Source organism: Tyto alba, unplaced genomic scaffold, assembly GCF_018691265.1.
Source record: "Tyto alba isolate M040663 unplaced genomic scaffold, T.alba_DEE_v4.0 Super-Scaffold_38, whole genome shotgun sequence".
Classification (NCBI taxonomy): domain Eukaryota; kingdom Metazoa; phylum Chordata; class Aves; order Strigiformes; family Tytonidae; genus Tyto; species Tyto alba.
The window spans coordinates 31709526-31731664 of record NW_024881313.1 but is presented as its reverse complement, the minus strand read 5'-3'; the positions used below and the strand labels follow the sequence as shown (position 1 = coordinate 31731664).

At 42.1% G+C, this 22139-nt stretch overlaps 1 protein-coding gene across 2 annotated transcripts in view; it reads left to right on the top strand.

Annotated features, from left to right (window-relative positions):
• DNAJB6 (DnaJ heat shock protein family (Hsp40) member B6) overlaps positions 1-21495 on the top strand; it is a 63579-nt gene extending 42084 nt beyond the window's left edge. Inside the window, exons 9-10 of one of the 2 annotated variants that reach the window (XM_033009665.2) lie at positions 11713-11919; positions 19871-21495. In XM_033009665.2, the coding sequence (XP_032865556.1) occupies positions 11713-11919; positions 19871-19953 (290 nt within the window). In that variant the 3' untranslated portion in view covers positions 19954-21495. Of the gene's footprint in view, positions 1-11712; positions 14185-19870 lie in introns of those variants that run through there. The other variant, XM_033009663.2, reaches the window with a different exon arrangement.
• Positions 21496-22139: the final 644 nt, after the last annotated feature.

Below are 22139 nucleotides of genomic sequence, written 5' to 3'. Positions count from 1 at the left end.
GATGCTTCATCCCATGGATCTCAGAGATGTGTTAAAAGAGGAGAAGGTGGGATGGTGCTGCTGCCGCAATGTAGGAAGGGAACAGCCATCACTCTGGGCATGGGCAGCTCTGGGGTGGCCTTCCCAGGAGGTGCATGGCCATGTTGGGTACACCGAGCAGGTACAAATATCAGTGTTCGAACTCTCCTTTTTCCAAAATTCACAAAGCTCTCTTGGTAAAACGTTCCCTGTTCCCACTGGATTTCTGCAGAAGGAGCATATAAACTGACTGACGATACTGTTCCCAGACACAAAAGATAATTGTAAGTATTGTTATTGCTGGATGCTAGTCATGTTTCTGGTTTGGCGTTTGTTTTTTTCAATTGAGAAAATTTTAATTTCTGTGCTTTCCATTTATTGGTTATTTTGGTCAGAACTTCAGTTTGAGCAGTACACAAGGAGCAATTTCTTTTTGTGTGTATATATAAACGTGTATGTTTGTGTGTATACATTTGCATGTATAAACAGTTATTGATAGGTCTTGGATTTGAAAAGTTACTTGTGTTCCTAAACTATGGTGGATTTTAAGGCACAGGCTGAAGAATTTGACTATGGGTGGGAAAGAAAGATTGTTTGGAAACACTGAGAGTTCCCTGATGGATTGGAGATGCCAAACAACAAAAAGTGGTGCAGCTTGGAAGTTACAGCCCTTCCAGGCCTGGTGTACAGGTTCCTAATTAGATACAGTATTTAGTCAAAATTAGTATTGAATGTCAACTTGAAACACTGTTGTTTTTTTTTTTTTTTTTTTAATTCAGACTTCTCATTAGTGTGTCAGTATTATCAAACTGAACATCAATGAACATCTTATTGCTCCTGTCAGGAAGAAGTCAAATAGAATGGGGTTTCGTGGTGAAGGTTCATAAAACACTTTGAAACCTATTGAGCTGTAAGAAGTGCTGTCCTGTTCCTATGAGCACATGTCGTTTTCAGGGTCAGTTAAAAGATGATGGTCTTTGGAGATCTGTAAATCAGGGATGTGCGCAGGCACTGGGAGTTGGGATTTGTTTGTCCTAGTCCTAGTAATGCAGGGACAGATAAGGAATGAATTACGCATTGTGGGTATAATTGGAGAGGGTGGGTATCTCTTCTTTTTTTGAAATTAATATGTGAAACCCTTAGTGTCATATTTAAGGCTCAGGGTAGAAGGGAGAATATTTTTCAAATTATTAACCTCAAAAGATGAGATCTTACAAACTGAGCACGGACAGTGCAGTATAAAAAGTGGAGCTTGCTCTTAATGTCTTGTATCTGTGAGATTTCAACAGCGCTAATAGCCATTTGATGAAAATATAAACTTGGTGATTTTGTGCTTTTGCCAAATTACTATGGAAGTGTTGACAAAACAGCTGGGGAAGTCATTCATCACATTTTTCTGAAGTCACTCATGAGATTCTTTTCCTTTTAAATTTAAGTGCATGTCTTTTTGCTTTATATGTAATTTTTTTTCCTCTTGTGGTAATCTGGGTTTGCTCTCCATTAAGGTTTTGAAGACAGATTCAAAACTAATAATGGGAAAATGTGCAATGAAACTTTATAATTTGAAAATTAGGGCTTGCTCAGAACTGCTCTGGAGATGCTTCTTTTAGTGAGGGCCACTAATGGAAATATAAGATGACATCTTGATACTTTAACTTGTTGATTTTTAAGAGTTATAATGATCTGTTCATTGTGAAAGTAGAATAGCACTTTTCCTCTGTTTGATGTCTGAAGAGTTTTCGAATTAAATGCCGGTTTTGCTTGATTTAGTGGTGTTAATTCCTAGGAGGGTTGAAGGCAAGAAGCAAAATTTTGGAGCAGTGACAGGGCTGTTTTGTTCCAGAGCACGAGTGCGGAGGCGCAAAGGTCCACGGGGCTCTGCTTGGGCTTGAGGAGAGAGGAGACGTGGGTGGAAGGCACTTTGTGTCTGGGTACGCAGTGGAGGACCTGGCCAGGCTGTGTGTAGTTGCACTGTGGATTTTTTGTTTGCTTATCTGTTTTCCTTTAGTAGTGAGCATTAGGTTGCATTGTAACAGTCAGTTCTTGGTTTTTTTCTCGTTAGGATTTTGGTTTGCACTTCAAATCTAATTTCAAAGTGAAACGCGAGCTGTGAGGCTTCCTCATAGTAGAGATGAAACCTGCAGGGATTTTTGCCTGAGGTTGAAATGAAAAAAACCTCTGAATATTGAACCCAATCAAGTATTTTGATGTTAATGATACCAATTCTGGAGGAAGAGGGGTTGTGTAAGAGATGGAAACTGTTACAGTGATCTGAGCCCCATCTCCTGCATGTTGCATAGGGAGTGTGTTGGGGAGAGAAGCCCTGAGAGTAGGAGCCCCTGGTGCAATTTTTTAAGGGGGTCTGGCAGGCAGCACTGGAACAGCGGCATACAGCATGACTTGCAGGAAACTGTGGTAGAGATCTGACGTGACCCTAAAAAGTGTAGAAAGGATCATCTTTTAAGTAATCTCAATTGCTGTTTAAAAATCAGGTCTATTTGTTCAAACTCCGAGCTTGAAATCTTTCTAATTTGTATTTATATATGTCAAGCTGTGAAGCTCATTCCTTGTTCTTTGCTTCCTTTCAAAATTCATGCAGAAATGAATAAAAGACCCCTGTGTGATAAAGTCTTTTAGTAAAATACTCTTTGAGCAGCAGCGTGCAAATGGGGTCATCTCTCTGCTTGCTGGAAACATGGGGATTTGTGTTACCTCCTGCCATTTGCATTTCCCATATCCCAAATCTTTAAGAGGAGAACAGTTGGTGTAATCTATACGGATGCCCTGGCATGCTCTGATAGAAGCACAATAACTGCAAAACCCTGAATGTGCCCAGCCTGCACATGAATGTAGGACCATTCATTGGGCTTTAAAAGATCTGATGAGTAAGTTTTGTCAGCGAGGAGGTAAATCCAGGCTCTCTCAGTAACCCCCTATATATACATCAGGCTGCAGAGCTCAGTGCCACCCAATACAGCCAAACAGGAGTGGCTTTAGTCATTGATCCTTGTTAGCCACTCAGGGGAACAGCACGATGACATTTCCTTTCAAAGTACCCATTTGCAGCACTTCTGTAGTTAGCGTATAGTGTATAGTCATTTATTTTTGCCAAATTGTTGCAGATTGGGGTATCTTTGTGGCGAAACGTTGTCTGGAGTAGCTTGATGTGCTAGGAATGTGGGATTCGTGTTGGTACACGCTGCGCTGAATACAGGATATAATGGGGTTCTTGGGTGTGTACAGATGGGGGTGGTAGGTAAAATCTAAATGGCTAAAAAAAAAAAAATAAATAAGAAAATCAAAAGTCTGAGCTTTCTAAGGGAACTGCTGCAGGGTGGGGAGGGTGAGCAGACCCGGCGTGGGGCTTTCCCTGCCTCTGCCCTGCGCCACAGGGGTAGGGACGGGTAGGAACAGAGTGAGCTGGGACTGGAGCAGCTGGATACGAGGGCAGAAATAAAAGGAGCAAGTCCATTGGCAGCTTTTAAAGCTAGAAGGGCAGAGGATTGCTATGTGTGTTGAGCAAAAAGTATTGAGCCCTGCCCTTTCCTGGATACTGGACGTGCTGCAGCCATGGCTCTCCCAGGACAGAAATAGCACTACGAGAGTCACTCCATCAGTCTCTGTCCTTTTTTTCCAAATCCCACTCTCTTTTTTTTTTTTTTCCATCATTTGCCAAGACTTCACCACCACCTCCCCTGCTGTCTTGCCACTTGTGGAGTTTTTGCCCCCCTTGCAGGAAATGCCCAGCTCCCACAGCAGAGGAAATAGTAGTGCCAGTCCTGGCCTGGAAAAGCCTGTCCCACATCCCCCAAATTATAAACTTAATACGAGGTTTTGAGTTGGAGCTGGGAGACATAACATGCATCTGAGCATGATGACGTTGGAGATGGCAGAGCTGTGCTGTCAGAGCCAGCTCTGGGCGTGAGATGGGGAGGGGATGGGTGAGACATGGCAGCAGGTTTCTGCAGAGGGCGCGGATTGAGAGCTGACAACATCTTTAGTTTCGAACCAGCTGAGCACTCCGGGCATCACTTAGGCTACATGTTTCCTAGCATTTTGCAGGAGGGATGTCAGACAGACAGCAGTTTGCTGCACCAGAGGAAACCCTGAATCTCCCTGTGCTCTCACTAGCACTGAGGAATGTGCAGTTGCTCTGGAAGAAAAATGATAGCCAGTAACTCGTGAAAGCCACTGGTTTGTGTGAAACGACTCAAAACGTCCTTCATCCTGTGCTTTAGCTGCTAAACTAGTTTGTTGAAATAAACTCCCATTATGGTTTACAAAACTCTGCCCCTAGAAGTGATGGTGCAGATGGGGCAGCTGCTTTGGCATTCCCAGGATAGTTTCTGAGTGATTTCAGGCTCTTTTGGCTTTTGAGACTACTTGTGGGGTTTTTTTATCAGTAGATTTTAAAATGGCTGCTTTTTCTCATAAGCATCACATCAAACAGCAAGAGAGAGATTTTTAAAGGCTGTCACTGTCAAACTCGGCAACATTTTCCAAAGAGGACTTGATGCAAATTTTAGTTTCTGTCGAGTCTGACAAACACGAGAGAGCACAGGCTGAAAGTGGGTTTTATAACTCCTGCTGTTAAGTGTCCCAGTATTAGTGTTTCCTGGCATTTAGAAACAAGCTTAAGAACAATTAATCACAAGAACTTGCTCAACATAGCCTCTGGTAATGGTGAGGGAGTATTTTCTTGGCTGAATGCATTGCCTACAGTTTCAGGAGGGGTGGGTGTGTGTGTATGCACATGCAGTTTTGGAAAATACTCTGGCCTTGGTATCTTCTAATGAGCATCCCTCGCTCCCAAGAGAAATTGAAAGATACTGTGATGATTTGGAGGCTTTCTGAAAACCACTTTCAAGTTTGGTCCCCCAAATTAGACCACTTCTTCTATGTTTTAATAGAGTTACTTTGTTTCCTGATGCTATTTTATATTAGTCTCCTGTGCTGTTTTATATGAGATATGGAGCTTCTAGAGAAGAAATAAAAGAACCAGTTAATCTCCAGGATTTTTTTAGTCCAGGGTAATCTAGGCCTGTAGACAGGTCATTTGGATTAAATAAATTCTTGGCTCCAATGGGCTCCTCTGAAGTATGAGATTTCCCAGCAAATGTTGGACTTGAGTCTCAGAAGAACCCTGGTGTCTTCTGCTAACGTAAATATTAATACCAGAGCTGCACTAACAGTGGAAAAGTCTATCAGTACGAAGATTGTAGTGCTATTGACTTCAGATAACTGTATTTAAATTGGGATTTTTTTTCTTTTTGGGTTGCTCCTTCAGTTGCAGCTCAGCTCGCCCCAGTGGCAGTGGATGTAGCTGTGAGTCATCAGAAACTCCAGTGCCCTCCGTAGGCACAGGGTAAATTCCAACCCCTTGTAACAGGAGGGGGGAAAGTCAAGCAAAGTTTTTTCTTTGCTTGCACTTTTGTTTTGTTGCCAGTCAGCATCAGTAGCAGCTCAGACTAACATCAGACTTCCAGCTGAGCCTTCTCTAGAAGCAGCAATCCAGTGTCCTGCTCTGAGCTTCAGAAAATACACCACCTATTCACTTTAAAGTCTTAAAGTATTACAAAGGCACTTTGCTGGCCATCATTCAGGAAAGATTTGAATGGAGTAAGTTTCCTGCAAGCCATCCTTGCACAACCAGCTCGATGGAGCTTTAGCTCGGAGCTCTCTTGTGTCATTAGGTAAAGCCAGACGTCCCTCACCAGTTGCATCTTCTGATGCCAGTTACAGGAAGGGCTGTGTGGTGTTCGTGGCCTCGGGGAAGTCTTCCTTTGCACTGAGCAAACCGGTGTGCCTACTTTTTGTTTCTTAATACAGGGGGAAATCCTGACTATATATATATTATTTTTTTTTCTTGGTTATGTGTGTAAGGAAATAGCATGCAAGCAGTAGGGCTATCATGTGGGAAACACGAAGGCTCCACTTCATCTTACATGGGAAGTGACGTGGTAGATGTAAATAAGTGGTTTGATATCCTCAGGATGTTTACCCCATTTGTTCAGCATGTTCCTGTTAATTACTATCCTGCCATTAATTACTGCTGATTCCTGGTAGGATTTCAGCTCAATTCCAGTATGTATGTGGATGCTACTTAAATGTATCACAAAATAATAATGCTAGCTCGTTCAGGGCTGCTTTTGTGTGAAATGCTTTGCACTTTACCTGCCCCATCTCACCTGGAACATCCCGTGCCTTAGTGTTTTTATTCCTGTGCATTATCTCAATTTTCCGGGAGCACACATGGACCCCTTGGTGTAGCTGGTGGCCCCCCAAAATCACCCACGTAGTCTAAGAATTGTACTCATGGTTTGCGTTAAACATGTAAAATTGATGCATTACCGAAAAAATATGAGTTGGCAGTGACTTTTCTGATAACGTTGCCCCTCACAATAGGCAATATTGCCCTCTACTGGTTAATTACAGGTTAAAGGATCCCTTTTCATACAGAAGCACTTTGCTATCAGAAATTATTTTTCAGGCCAAGGGTCTTACATTGTTACTTGGAGCAGGAGGCAAGTTTTGGTCCTTTGGCAGTTTTTTAGGATGCTACAGCTCATGTTTGATTTCTTTTCCGCCAAAAGCTGCTCTCCATTCGGGAGAACCTGGTGCACCAGAAAACAAAACTTTAATTATTGTTTTTAAATGTTACTGGTACTGCTGAATCCCTCATTTTCAGAATTAACCCTTAGAAGTGTAACTTCTCCAAACTGGTTTTGCAAGTGAAATAACTGCAAGGTTTTAAATTATTATTTGCATTAGTAGAATAAGAACTTTTGCTTAACACTGTAATCTGGATGCTGATTCCAGCAGCCCCCAATAATTGACCCCTTCCCTGCTCCAGCTGGGGCAGCTGCACGATGAGCTGGATCCAGGCACAGAGCTGGGTTAAAAATAAGCTCACAAAAAGAGCGTTATTTTTAACCTGAGTCAGTCCCCTGCTTGGATTCACAACACGGCTGCCCTGTGGGTGTGCTGGCTTGGAGGCACAGGACACGGCAAGGAGCCATGGGGGGAATCGAGGGCAGTTTAAAGCCAGAGCACCCTGAAAGTTCCTTCTCAAGTGGATATTCCAGCTCTGAACTCGGCTATGGACCTCCCCCCCCCCATACAACTAGTCTTCCTAAAAGCCTTTTCCAGGACAAATATCACTGCTGACAAAGCTCCAGCAATGTTTAAGCACTTTTTGGTGGTGATGCCCTATGTGACTGACCTTTCCCAGAGGACTTTCTTTCAAAGTCTCGTATTTGCAATTGGTACAGCTAGCTTTATTCAGAGGCTGGCTTGAATGTTTCAAATATGTTTAAATAATGTAGAATAAGAGAAAATATTTGATGCAAATGACACTTTAGTTTTGCTTTGCAAGGTGTATTAAAGATAGATGATCAAACATTTAGAGGATCATACCGTGCACAGCACCGTACATAATTCAATATTTGAATCACAGCCAATGTGACGTTACAGCATTTAACTAATTTGTCGTGCCATCCTGCTCTCCTGCAACTCATAAAGGCAAAAATGTTTGGACAATTTTTTGGTGTCTATTTTTTTAAATAAATCTTGTCTTTACTTCGGGGGAGATGGAAAACTGAATGACTCTGTTGGGATTTAATCCTCTTGATCCTTAAGAGGGGTTTATAAGAAAGATGGAGACAGACTTTTTAGTAGGACCTGTAGCAATAGGACAAGGGGTAATGGTTTTAAACTGAAAGAGGGGGATTCAGACTAGATATAAGGAGGAAATTTTTTATTATGAGGGTGGAGAAACATTGGAACAGGTTGCCCAGATTGGTGGTTAATGCCCCATCCCTGGAAATATTCAAGGTCGGGTTGGATGAGGCTCTGAGGAACCTGATCAAGTTGAAGATGTCCCTGCTCATTGCAGAGGGGTTGTACTAGATGACCTTTAAAGGTCCCTTCCAACCCAAACCGTTCTATGATTTAGCTGCAAAGTGTGCTGCCTGTGTAGAGGTGGGGAGCTGCTCTGCATCCCCCCGGGGCTCCACTGTGGGGCAAAGGACAGATGGGGGCAGGCACAGGCAGCCCCAAAATGGGAAACAGAAATTATTCTTCTGGAGGAAAACTGGGCAAATTTGTAGTCTAATCAAAGTAAATAAAGTATTTGTCTTCAGTTGCCACTGTATTATGTTCTGTGGCACGCAGGCACAGCCCCTCTGGTGTACCAATGCTCTCACCCCAAACAGCAGAGTAATGGTGGTGGCAGTTTAAGAGGGTATTTTATTGATGTATAACACAGGTCAGCTTAGTTTAGCAAAAATGCTGATTACAAATCCTTGATGACAGAAAGTTAGGGAGCTTATGAGGAAAGACTGAAGACATCCGAAGGGATGCTGGTTCCCCAAGTCCAGTACTGAGGAGTTATGCTCTAGGGTTTAGTATATATTGCCAATTCTTTGGGGACAAGTGGTGGATTTGAACAAGTTTGCAAACAGGCCCTTCACCGTTTGTATCCCAGTGGATGGTCTCTAAGCATTTCATACCGATTCCCACCCTCAGCCACGTGCCCCTTCCTTGCGCTTCAGCCACAGCTGCATCCCACCGATAAACCCCAGGGCGGCATCGCAGACCGGTGCAGGCAGGGCAGGCAGCAGGGCAGGCAGCATGCCAGCAGCACCAAGCACAGCCAGGGCTCTCCTGGGCTCACTGGGCTGGTGCAGCACCTTCAGACGATGTGATGGTGCAGTGCAAGGTCCAGCTTTGGGGGTTAGTTTTGGATCATTTTTGAAGGAAAGAGAAATATGCATTACAGGAATTGTCTCTTGGTTTTTTTTTGTGTTTTTTTTTTTTTTTTTTGGTTTTTTTTTTTTTTTTCTTGGTGTATCATCATTCATAGAGCAACTGAACTATGAACCCCACTGGAGGAGGGGACAGTCCATGCTCTGGGCCATTTGCAGAAGAGCTACAGGTGAACATGCCAGGCAAAGCCTTGGAGAAGGCCTATCATGACTTCATAGACAAAATGTGGCATAATTGTAAGGACTTGTCCAAAAGCACACAGGAGTTTTTTAACAGACAGGTACCATTGTTTTCCTGAGGCAGAGTGGTGCTCATACTGTCAGGAGCTAAGGGCTAAAACCCGCTCTGCAGAGCAGCTCTCGCAGGATTTGATAAAGAAGGACAAGCTCCTGCTTCGTCTCTAGACTGTGGTTGATTTAATTGTAAAGTTTGGAATGTGGAATGTCTTTTGTGCTTTTATCTTTTATTTTAAGTTGGACTCAAGCAGCAAATGCCTGCTGGAAGATCTTTCTGTGGCTTCATTAGGTGCTCAGTGCTGTGGGGCTGGTGGCAGCGCTCAGCTCCCAGAGCAAAGCAGCTTTGTGGGAGCGCTCACTGCAAGCAGCAGACCAAGGAGGCATCAGGGTGCAAGACTGCCAGCACACAGTGATGCTGCAGGTATGTCACCAGGGAGGAGCAAGGTTATTTTGAATTCTTCCAGTGTTAAACTGTGCCTTTGACACAAGCTGAATTGGAGTAAAGGTGTTGAGATTGATCTCTAGCATAGTTAGGAGTTACTTCTTGGAGTGCGTGTGGAGCATCTGGTTTAATACTGAACTGTGTTAAGTGTTAGCGTGTTTGATTGGGGTGTCTCTGTGATGCACACACCGAGCTTTGACAATGGCCTCAGCACACATCTCATTCCTGCATCTGCTTGCCAGTGTAAATTTTAAACGTGCATCAAGCAAGACTTTGCACATCAAAAAGCCATGCAGTTTGTGTTTCCATGGGAAGGGAGGGATCTCCTATTTCTGGTGCACTATAATTTGTTAGGAAGTGAACTCTCTCGACTGGTTTTTGTATGTGCAACTGGTGTACATGGGTTTCCTATGCTTGTTCTTTTTTTTCTTCACTCTTGGCATTTGATAGGCTTCATCTTCATAGATCTGGTATCATCAGACTGATGCATGCTTCAGTGCTGTTTACGTAGTGTGTAAAATTCCATAGCCTCTTATGGGAAATGCCAGCAATTCTGCCTCTGGCATTTTCTGAGCTTTTCCTTGCCCACAGCCTCTTGTAGCTGAAGCTCTGTGCCACATAAGAGACTAAAAAAGCCATCATCCCAGCCCTCTCCTACTGCAAGGAGAATTGCACACAGAGTTTTACATTGGCATGATGCAGGCAGGCAGTGTTTAAAGGCAGAAATCCTTGGTGTTATCATCACTTGTGTTTTTGTCTTGTTTGCTCGTGCCTTCAGAAGTGCAGGGAACTCCAGGGTAAAAAAGTGTGAGCACTGAGGAAGGGAATGGCATTTAATCACCTGGGAAAAAGGGTCCTCTGCATAATATCCATGCATATCAGGTGCTCAAATGCATGGTGGGGCAACGTGAGGCACATCTTGGAGTCCTCCTGTGAAGCCTCGGGTGTTGAATTGCACCGTGAAGTGACTTTTTAAACCTAGCTTGCCTCCTTTTCCTCACAACCTCAGAAGCATCTCCCCATGTGTGATTACAAGGTAAAGACAAAGCAACCTGTTCTGTTTGAAAGTGTCGGCGGTTTGGTGCACACGATGAAGTGGGTAATACTGCTTTTGTTCCTTACTGCATACGTGGTGCTTTTTCCATCTTCAAAGCATTTTCCAGCCATGAACTAAGAGAACACGCATTAGCTGAGAGCACACACCCCTCCCAAAGCAGCTGATGCCGGGCACATCCCAGGAAAAACTTCCAGAATGTGACACACCACTTTTGATGCAAATAAAATGACGCCATATTTCATCAGGTCTATTAAAAGTACTTAAGTAATTGAATTAATGAAACTTTAAAAAGCCTGTAAGAGACAAATATGGTACACACCTTTCTTCTCTTTTATTATTTTTTTCCATCTTATTTTCCTTGTTGAATGTCTTTACCTTTTTATTTGTTACCTTACTGTTTGCTCTTCAATGTATGGGTCTTCTTTTTTTTTTCTTTTCTCTATTTTTTTGGTTATGGTAGCTGATATCTCTACTTTGCAGCATTGGTACTGTTACAGTTTCTGCAGCAAAGGAAAGTGTCATCTGCAAAGCAGCATGAGTATGACTGGAGTACCTCATCTTTCATATTAATTTTTGCAAATATTGGGTTTTAATTTCCATAGTGTTCATTTGCCTTTGCTGTGATTGCCTGCCTTGACTCCAGGATCATGCTTAACTCTTACATCTTCACCCCAATTTCTCACCTTCATGTGATCCTTCATATGTCTCTACCATCCTTCAAGCTGTGGATGTCCAATATCCAGCCCCTCTGAACCCACGTTGGCTTTGTTTTTCTCCCACCATCCCTGTAGTCAGCTTGAGTATTTCTCCCTCCTTTCCCTATAGATTTTCCTTGAGCAGGGCCAACCCTTCCCAGACAGACAGTCCAGGTGAGGTGGGATGAGATGACATGCCATCCAGGGCCATGTGCTCCACTAGCTCACACTGTCTTTTGGGAAAAAGCAAACCATGGCCCCAGCGTTGTTACATGTAGCCGACTTTTTTGAGTGGCTTCAGTGTGGTGAGAGGCCAGTGACGGAGCTTTCTGCTGCAAACACTCCTCGATTGGCAGATGGGACTATCTGTGAGCTAACCACAGCCAGGGCAGTAGTTTTGTGACACCCAATTTCCAGCCCAGTTTTGAGGGGTTTTTTTTCAGGCTAAACTTAAGCATTTTAGTTGCAGCTCACTTTTCTTGCACTCTGCTTTTTCAGGTGAGGCAGATGAAGAAGCCTTTGCTGAGGAGTGCAGACGGAGAGGACAACACGCCCTGCCTTTCCAGCCGACCAACCCTCGCCTGCTGAAGTCTCACAAGCCTGCCAGTTCCCCCAGATATGCCTATCATTATAATAGTGATGAGGTGGAAGAACAAGATAGAAGCCGGGTTACAAGCAGCTTGGAGGCCCCTATTTTTTTATCAGGTGTGCACAAGCATATTGATGAGACATGCACGGAAAAGGATCCACCAGCTAGTAAAAAGCCAAAACCAAAAAGCCGAGCAAGAGGTCGTTGCTGTGTGTTGACTTAATGTTAGCTCCCCTGTAGAGCTCTCATGGCATTTTGTGTGTCTTCATCCTGTAATAACCCTGCCCTTCAATTTAGTCTAGACTCACAAATGCCCTGGGATATTCAAAGATTCAGGGCAAATATCGTTATGCTGCTGAAGTGCCTATGCTCTTTGTTCTTAAAAGTGAAGGCCTTTTACAGGTTAACTAATCACAATACTTTGCACATTCATTTACCAAAATTGTGCTTGGCTTCTTTGTCAAAGGAAAAATTCGGCAACTTGGTATTATTTCTGGAAACTGCAATTTTAGGCACCTAATCCAGAAGGCTGAGACCATTCTTGTGAATGCGGAAGCACAGCAATTGCCCTGGTTATTTTTGGAAGTAATTAATCCTTTGATATATTTCCTGTCTGTAATGTTTTGGCAATATAATCCAGAGGCTACCTTGGACAACAAAGTCCTCATAACTACTTGATTTAATTTGAACCTGTGGTCAAAGATCGTCTAAGACTGCCAGGACAGGTTTTTCTGAAACATGAAGATGCCCAAACCAAGGGCCCTTCTCAGTAGTGCTGAATTAGTTGAAATGCTGTGAAGTGTGAGCATATGAGGTTCTCTATACACAGCGCATGAAAAACATGCACTGTACCCCAAAACACTCGTTCACATACTCCTAGTGCTGTACCAACTTCTGCTGCATTTATGAGCCTTTAAATCTAACACTGTCTTTTGTACAGAAAAATCTAAAGATATCATGTGTGATGACAGCTTGAAAAAATAGAAACATTCAGATAAATGTCTTCCTTATCAGTTGCTGGAAGCTTTGTCTGTTTAGGGACGGCTAAGTTGAATCTTTTCTATTTTTTTTTTTTTTTTTTAAAGTAGTTTAAAATTTCTCTACAGAAGCCTGAATGTAACCTCTGGGCTGATGTCCTGAAATCTCCCACACCAGGGTTACAGGTTGTGTCTCATATGTCTGTAGCTGGCAAAACAAAACCTTGGCTCTGCATTTGGAGACTTGAGGTTCTCTGCAATCATAACAATACTTTGTAATGGTTTCCAAAGAGCACCTGAGTTCAACACAGACCTTGCAATTTTTGAAACAATTTTTAATATTGGTTAGGACTTCTTGCTGTGAATCTGTTTATGCTCCAAGATGCACTGGTTTGCAATGAAAATTAATTTCCAGAAGTATTTGTGCAATCACAAAATCCTCAGTAGATTGTGAGTAGCCATAAAAGATTCAGAGTGGAAACCTGATTGCAGTAAGATTAAGATTTTACTGTTGCTTTAAATGTTTTGCCTACTGTTCCTCTGATGGACAGGGCTGCTGAAGGACTGGTTGAATCAGTCATAAAAAACCTATGTGAGTGTCTTAATCCCTCTCTGGGAAGCATGCACGAGCCCTGGCCAATAACACCGTTCTCCTTCATGGGTGTTCACCTCTGCCAGCTGCCTTGCCCAGCAAGCAGGCTTCACCAGCACAGCTCTGTAATTATACAGACCACTTACTTGCTCCCGCTTGGCTTCTTATTGATCACTGCAACAGCTGCTGTGCTTACACAGGCCAGTATAGGGAAAGAATATCATCTTTTTCTGCCTTGCTTCAAAGTCCACTTGATTTGGTGGAAAATAGTTAAGTTCAATGGCCTCAAACTGGGTGCTGGCCCACCTCAAATCAGACATGTTGGCCATTGCTGGCAGCGAGACTGCACGGTGGTTATAGATGTTGTCCCAGTTAGAGCACCTCAAGCAAATCCTCAGTCGTTAGTGATTCACCTGCAGTGAAGTGATTTTCTTTTCCTAGTTCTAAGAGTGGGAATTCTTGAGTTTTAATTTTTAAGTCTGTAGCAAATTTAAATGAAGGAAAAGGAGATAGGTTTCATCTTGACTACATGGAGGGAATCCCTCTAGAAGTAGCCATCTCTCTCTGGCGCTCAAGGAGAAAGGCTGGCCAGCTCATTCAGACTGGCAACCAATACCAGAGGTGAGGTGAATCCTCTCCTTAGTCAGGGTTTCCATTCATTACAGTGGGTATTTAATAAAAAATTTAGAGTTTAATTTGATTCTCCATCTAACACTGACACTTTGCATTTTAATTGCTCTGGGTTTCATTACTATTCTTGGTTTTGTAATACCCTCTCAGAATAAAACTTCACCTCTTGTGCTTTGAAGTGACTGCATATCTCAAACAGTTCTCTATCTCTGAACAAGTAATTTTAAAATAAGAATTCAAATGTGCTTCCTGATCATATGATGTATGGCTCACTGGTGGTACCCAAGCTGTGTCAAAGCGGTATTAATGCCAGCAGAGACCTGGGGGTTGCAGCCATTAATGGTATCGGTAGTGGTAACTACCCCTAAAAAACTACTCTGGATTTGAGAGTTTTGACCTTTATCTAGCAAGAATATTTGAAATGTTTAATTGTTAAAATACTGAAAAATACATGATACAAAATATTATTATTTGCAAGATAATATTGCAAGGTTTCATCTTGCTTTTGAATTAAATAGCTTGCATTAACGTAAAACTTACAACATTAATAATTTTTGCTGCATTTTCATCCGCTGGCATCCCTGAAGAGGAAGCCACTTTAAAAGAACTAGCTTAACTAATCTTGATCCTTTCATAGCATGGATTTCTCTGCTGAAAATTTGAGCTATTTGTACCTTATTTCATTTTGAATGTAGTCTCTGTTCTTTTTACCGACATACAGTTTCTTAAATTACATTTTACTAACTAGTAAAGTCGATATGCTTGGTTATCCAAACTAAGTACTTTATAATTCCTTCACATACTTGTAGTTGGGCACGTAATGGAAAGAGAAAGGAAAACAAAGCCACTGTTTTCCATGGAAATCTAATATGCAAGGAATGCTGGAGGTGCAGAGAAGGGAGGGAGTTCACTCTCCCTTTGCTCCACATCCCCTGGCTGTAACTGTGTGTGAGTGGAACAGGGTAACAGCCATGCTCTTCTGTGGACAGAGGGTGGGATTATTGGCTGGTGGGTTTGGAGGCTGGCTGGTCGCTCCCTGGCTTAGCCAGAGCTGCCTTCATGCATGGTGTTTTGGCTGCTAGTACGAGAGCATCCCGTTGCTCATTTGCTTCCCTTAGAAGGTGGATGGGTTGCATATGGAAGGGCTTCCAAGGCTGCATAGCCTTGCAAGCTTTTGCTTGCCATGTGGGAGTAAAACCTTGGACTCTATTCAGTAATAGTGTTACCTTAATTAATAGCAGGCAAGCAGGTTGTATCTGGCTTGGTATGTTCTTGTAGCAATTCTAGGCAGAATTGGTAATGAAAATAGTATGGTGAGCAAGCATGAAGGAAGGCCCCAGTAAGTTGCTAAAGCTTTTCAGTCCCCTAAAACATCAAAGTTGGAATTACATCACTGGCTTGGCCAGTGAAACTGGAAGACTTGCCCCTTGGTTTTAACAGTGTGGATAATTAAATAGTGGAGCAGCATACCTAGGTGGGGTGGGATGTTTTGTCACCTCAAGTCTTTATGCAAAGGCAGGTTCCGTCTCCACAATGCTGTGTGGCATGGGCAGGAGCTGTGGATGTGGTGAATTAGTAGGTCAGCTTGTGGTATGTGTTGGGCAGTGGCTTGGACTGAAAGGAGGGAATGTGAAAGTGTAGTGTAAAGTTGTCATTGTAAATTGAGTCACACTCATGAAATTATACTGAAGCTGTGATCTGGGGTGAATTTTTAGAATGGCATATGCAAGTGTGGTCAGTCTAAAATAACATATCGTGGCTGCAACTCAGAAGTAAGCTAGCTACCTTTGAAATAGCAATTTATTGTTTTAACTACAGAGATATGTCTAAGAGCAGAAAATTAGAAAGTGCATTACGGAACCCAACTTGCACATGCCCTGCTGCCCTGTTAAAGCTCTGTGTGCATGTTGGAGCCATGACTGCTTTCATGGTTTGAATGAGGGCAAAAGCATGGCTGCAATCATAGCAAAAAGTTAGTAGATCTTGAAAAGCATTTTCTCTGGTACTTGAGCAGAAAGAATGAATCCCTCCCACCCCCAACCTCAGTGCTTCAGAGCCTGCAAGTAGAAGGAGGCCCCTCCAAAGTCTTCAGCTTTTTGGGAGATGATCTACAAAAATCAGGCCATGGCTTTTATTACTCACCGATGTGGGTCGAGCAGCAGCAATGCTGCATGTTAATCATCAGTCATGACTGATCACCTTGTCTCCTTCTGCTGACTCCTGTGCTCTCCTGTGCTGGCAGAAGGAAGGTGGAGCAGACCTGTGGCTGTTCTCCACATTCTGGTAGATCAGGCAGATGTCAGGCAGGGCAGGAAGATGTAGGATACCATAAATGGATTGGGTAGGAGTGTTTTCCCCAGGATCATGTCCTTTTGAAATGATCACTTGATGTGAACACCTCCCTTGCAGTTGCTGCTGGAGAATATGATAAGTTTCATAGTCAGTAACTGAACAAACCTGTGACTTTGGGAGGTGCAGAAGGCAGAGAAGTAGAAAGCCAGAAGGAAATTAAATCTGGGACACAGCAGAAAGGCTTCTGGATTTGTTTTGGTCCTTGCTGACTGGATGAGGGAGTTACTACTAATCATTGTTGGAAGTTGGTCTCAGCGTTCAGCAGCTTTATGAAAGCTGTAATAACTTCTGTGCTCTATATGATTCTTCTGGAAGTCAAAGACAAGGGGGTATACTGGGAAGAGTGGGTCACCAGATGCTGTTTGGTTTTAGACAAGAATAATCCAGGTTGCAAACCGGATGTAGTTGCAAATGGTGTGGATTCTTGCTTCATCCATCTCTGCTTCTGGCAGCTGACAAAAGCAAGAACATACCAAGTTAGGGTGATATCTGTCTGCATTTGAGTGAATCTGTTTTCCAAATGTCAAAGCCTGGGAAGCTCTCAGAAACTTATTCTCCCTCCACCCTGTAAAGCATTTATAGAGTTTAGGTGGCTAACAACAGCTTTTATCAGTGGAAGTTTGAAAAGCCCTTCCAGAACTGTTTGGCTGAAGCCAGTTCAGCCAGGCACTAACTAATGGAAAATTTCTACGACCACTTTGTGATGCTGGTGACTCACCACGACACAGTTTCACTGCAAATTAATCAAGTAGTAATGGGGCTGCTGCTTTCTAATTCAGATTTTGTTCTCTCCTGACCTTGGGGCTAGTCTTGTAACCAAGGCTGCTAAATATGCTTTTAATTAGTGCTGGTTAAAGTATCTGAATGAAATTGGCACCAAAGGGTTACATCTTTAATGTGCAATTTTTATTTTTGTTAGGAGCTGCTTCAATTGTTTGAATCAGGTTTTTGGCTGTTATCACCCAACATAGAATCACTGGAGCTAACGGACTGGCAAAGTTTGACCTATTCTTTCTTCTTAAGTGGGGGTAGAAAAGGAAATGGTCGAGAGTGAAATTATTTATCACAGCAGACTCAAAACAGAAAGGACTTGGCAGTTTTCTCTTGAGAAATACTCTGTATTTGTGCATTATCTCCTGCTTTGGCCAATCTGTTTCTGTGTGTCAGTGATAACACTTGAAGGATTTCCACTTTTTACCCTTATCGTTCTGGAGGCTGGTAGAAGACCATGTTGTCAAATGCCTAAATATCTTCATACCACATTATTTTAACATTTGAGTTGTTTCATTTATAAGACAATGAATTATGTGACATTCATTCTAAGTCATAATTTACATTGACTCACAGTATTTTTAAGGAAGAGTTGCTAGAATTGCTTTCAAAATCTCAAACATTTGAAGAAAATGGACTGTTGCAAAAAAAAAAAAAAAAAGTATTATGATATAAAATAGCAGCATCAAATGCAGTCATACCTGGATGTGGAAGCCTTTTAGAAATACTGACAGTGTTTTGAGAATGAAAAATGAGAAAATTATGAAGCTAATAACCTATTAGGGTTTAATGATCCTTTTCCAAATATTTGTGTTAATGTTTCATCATCGTTATGACATGAACTAGTTCTGATCAGTTGATATGATGCTGCTTTTCCCTCCAGTAAAGGGAAGAATCTTTTGAATAACACCTCATGGGTGACTGATTCTCAAGAGTCAGCATGCCTCTCTGTCTCCACTGGCCTCTGTGGGAAAGCAAAGAGGTGCTTGAGCCCTTCTGGGATGTGTGCCTTACAGCAGTAAATTAAATGCCAGGGGATCCTATTTTTGGCAATGTATAGGTGACCAAAGGACTGACACTGAAGTAAATTTCATAGATGGAGTTCTTAGTTAAGAGATGTTCACGCAGTGCCCCCAGGGACAGCACTGTAGCTCAGGAGGGTGACAGGGTGCAGGCAAAACACAGCGTCATCTGCAATTCTGCAAAACACTGCCAGTTTTTTCTTCCTTGAACAATAAAACTGATCTCCACTCTAACTTTGCGCAGGCTAATCACTCATGGCAGAATTTCTAAATAAATATCCTGCTTTTGACTCAGACAATTGCAAAAGATGAAGTCATGCTGTTGATACAGCATAGGAGCTAGAATGATAACCTAGGAACAGTTTCCCTTTGCTACGAGGGAGTGTATTTCCTCTAATGCACCAGTGTTTGATAATGTCTCAAGTGATTTTGGCCCACAGAATATCTCGTGGCTCTCCTCAGATCTTAAATTTACACCAAAGAACTGCAGTTCTGCCATGGGCACAACCCTAATTATGCTTGGGAGGAGCTCCGATTAGGAGCAAACTTCAGCCACATCATGGCTTCATACTCCTCTGACCTCCCACCGCTTCCTTTTCCCATCTTAATTTTGCTATTGGTGCTAAACTGATGGACAACCAACTGCAGTGGTGACACGGTTTCCTCAGGGTCATCTCTGCCTGCCTGTCTCCAGAATGGGGGAAAGAAAGAGATTTCCAGACAGGCAGAGCTGTGTTCTTCCTGGGCCATTCTTCCGCCTCCCAGCCCTGCCTCTCAGCTGGCTTGCAGGAGCACTTCTGCTCCATGCTGGCCCCGTTCACTGCACAGTGCCAATTCCCAGTGGCAGGGCACTGCTGAGCGAAAAGATCACTCTAGCTATCTCAAAGCATCACAGATTGATTATCTGAGGGAAATGCTTGCTAGCTTTGATTTTAGATTTTTAAGTGCATTTGGGGAGATGTGCTGTTGGTTCTGCCCCGTTCACTGTTCATGCAAGTCTACTATTGAGTTGCATTTTACTGCAAGTTTGGAGGAAAGGGTGTGATGCAGAGCAAGAACTGTTTTTCATGCATCTTTGGGGGGAAAAAAAAAAAAACATTGGGGTGATCATCACATGACTGGAAGCTTGTGCCTATGGAACCTGTAGCAAATAATTGTTGCCTGAACTTAATGCTTCCATGCACCACTGGAGCCACAGCAGAATATAATATATGCTGCATAGTTAAGCATTAGCAGCCTGACGACCTGCATATAGAATGCGTATTGTTAAACACTAAGCACCTTCTTATTTACTCAGGATTCTTGGCATTCCCTAGTCTTAAAATGGAAATGCAAATATCGTGGTAACTAACTACTGTGAGCAGGAAATGCCAGTACTTAAATAGATCCTGCTGTATAAGTCTTACTTATTGCCTTCGTTTTGAAAATTAGTCTGGTTTTGCATATGCTCTAATTTTGAAGCTTTTCCTGAATGGCTTTGAAGTATTCGGGAAGTTCTCCAGATCTTTTCAAACTTCAAAGATTTATAGTGTTTTCTTTCTATCCTGTGTAAGGGATACGATAGAACTGGGGATATAGTAGAAATTATAATTAAAAAAAAAGATATTAGAAAGCCAGATTTTTTCTTTGAGATTCCTTAAACCATTCAGAGAACATGCACTTTTGCTAGAGGGAAAAGTCTATGAATGCTGTGAATAGTGTTTTACAAGCCATGTTTCCTCAGGACACAAAGAAGGCAGCAAGAGGAGGAAGCAGAAGCAGAGAGAGGAACAGAAGAAGAAGAAGTCAACCAAAGGGAGTTACTAAAATGGACTTCTCTGCTATGCCAATACCTTTATTATAATGACAACTTAATGTTATGTTTGATCACACCTCTTTTGTGTATATTTTTTGATTGTTCACACTGCTAGCAAGGAAGTGACTCATATTTAAAACTGTACTAAAATTGCACTATGTTATTCTTTTTAGTTTCATGGAGTGCCTTTATTGCCAGTCAGGTTAGGGAATTCGAACAAGGCTGATCTTGGTTAGAAGTGTGTTATGTTTGAAGATTGGAAAGCATTACAGAATTTCTTACCTCTTCCTTCCCTGGGACTAAAATGACTCTAGTCTAGTGTTTGTTTATTTGTCTTGTAGGATATAAAGGGTTGTGCAAATGCCTGTTTTGGACACTCTGGCATCAACATCAGGCCTGTTGAAAGAAGAGTCCTATTCACTCATGTCATTGGGAATGAGATTGAGACATGAGCTCTTATAGGGTAATTTATGCAATCTTAATAAGTGACTTTTATGGTGGCTCTTGGTTTTTTTTGTTTTGTTTTTCCAAACTGGGCAGCAAAGGTTTGTCCCTGCTATTAAAATGTTTCTTCCTTTTAAATTGTATCATGAAGTTATAACCTCTGATTTTAAGAAACTTAGTGTAATGATGGTCTCCTGTAAGCACTCCTACTGATTTCCTTAAGCATAGTTGACTCCCGATGAATCATTTAGTGAAATCATTCCTTATTTTAAAAGTTTATTTTCAGAACCTAGAGACAAATGATCTAAGTGCTACTTTAAAACTGCTCTTTGTTTCTGCTGAGTAGGTTTTAGATAACAAACATTTTTTTCAGCATCCGTAGAAGATTTTATCGAGTTGTTTCTGCAAAGAACTCACACCTTTATGTACAAAAGCATTTTGCATTGGTTTTATTGCAGGAGTAAATTTTTTAGCTTGAAAAGATGTCTTCAATTTAAATGAAACATGCATTTTCTAGCTAGATTACCTCTTGCTTCCCATACCTGTCTCATGTGCATGACACATTGCTTCTCTTAACCTTTTAGTTTGTACAGAGCCCTTCCATTGCCTTAAACATTTACCTGCATGTTTCTTGTCAGTATGTTGCCTCCTCTTTTTAACCTCCAGGTAGGAGTTAGCAGCTTATGGTTTTGTTTTGCTTCTTCTGTCTTCCTCTTGCCAATATGTTGTTGATGTAACAGACTTAAACCTAGCAATATTGTAAGTCCACAGTTCCCGGAGAAACTCACTCATCCTAACGTTTCAAAGATGTAGGAATGCACATAATGGTGTAAGAAAGAAGCTAAACAGAAAAATCAAGTCTGCATTCTAGCATGGTTTGAAATAACAAATTCTGGTGTCTCTGGTATCTGAACGGTTTAGCTTCAAATGCTTACATTACCCAGTATAACCCTATGCAAACATACAGACATACATGAACTCTGTTAGGGTATTTAAATTATGGTTAACATGAAATAAGATTGAATACTGGTTTTCTGTCACTTAAGTACCACTTTTTGTTTTGTGCAGTGTTACTAATATTTAAAAATAAAGAAAATTCTCCTTTATACTTGTCCTCTTGCACTGTACTGTAGACTACAGCTGGCATTAGTAGTTCACGTTTAGCTTCAATTAAAGTTTAGGCTGTAAGCACAAGGGGGAGAGTAGTCCGCATTCACAAAACGCCCACAAGCATATCAAGTTATTCGTTTTGCTAAATCCATGGCTGATATTGGAAAATGAGGGTTTGTTTTGACTGGAAATGTCACTGTAAGAAGCGTATACCTCAGACGGAGCTTGCACATTTGCCGTGCAAGGAACATTCATCCCAGATAACACAGAACACTTTGAATTGCATGCTATTTAGTCTGCTTTCCATACTCTGGGACAAGTCCCTCCCAGTACATATGCCAATTTTAAGCTATTAGTGCTCCTTATTTGTTGGGAAAATGATACATGCTTTGGAGAAGCAGGAGAGGTGGAGGAAGGGAGAGGTGAGAGCAGTGTAGGGCCGGTCTCCCCTGGGCTGCCCCTGTGCTGTGAGCAGCCTCATGTCAAAGGACAGAGTGGCTCCGGGTCAGGAGTATGCCTCGAAGAGTTGGAGCAGACCAGGATTTGGTATATAAATACCTTCTAGACTCTGATCCCTGTGTTAGGCTTGAAGGAGGAGGATAGAGAATTAATTAGTTAGGAGACCTGAAGGTATGCTCTGAAT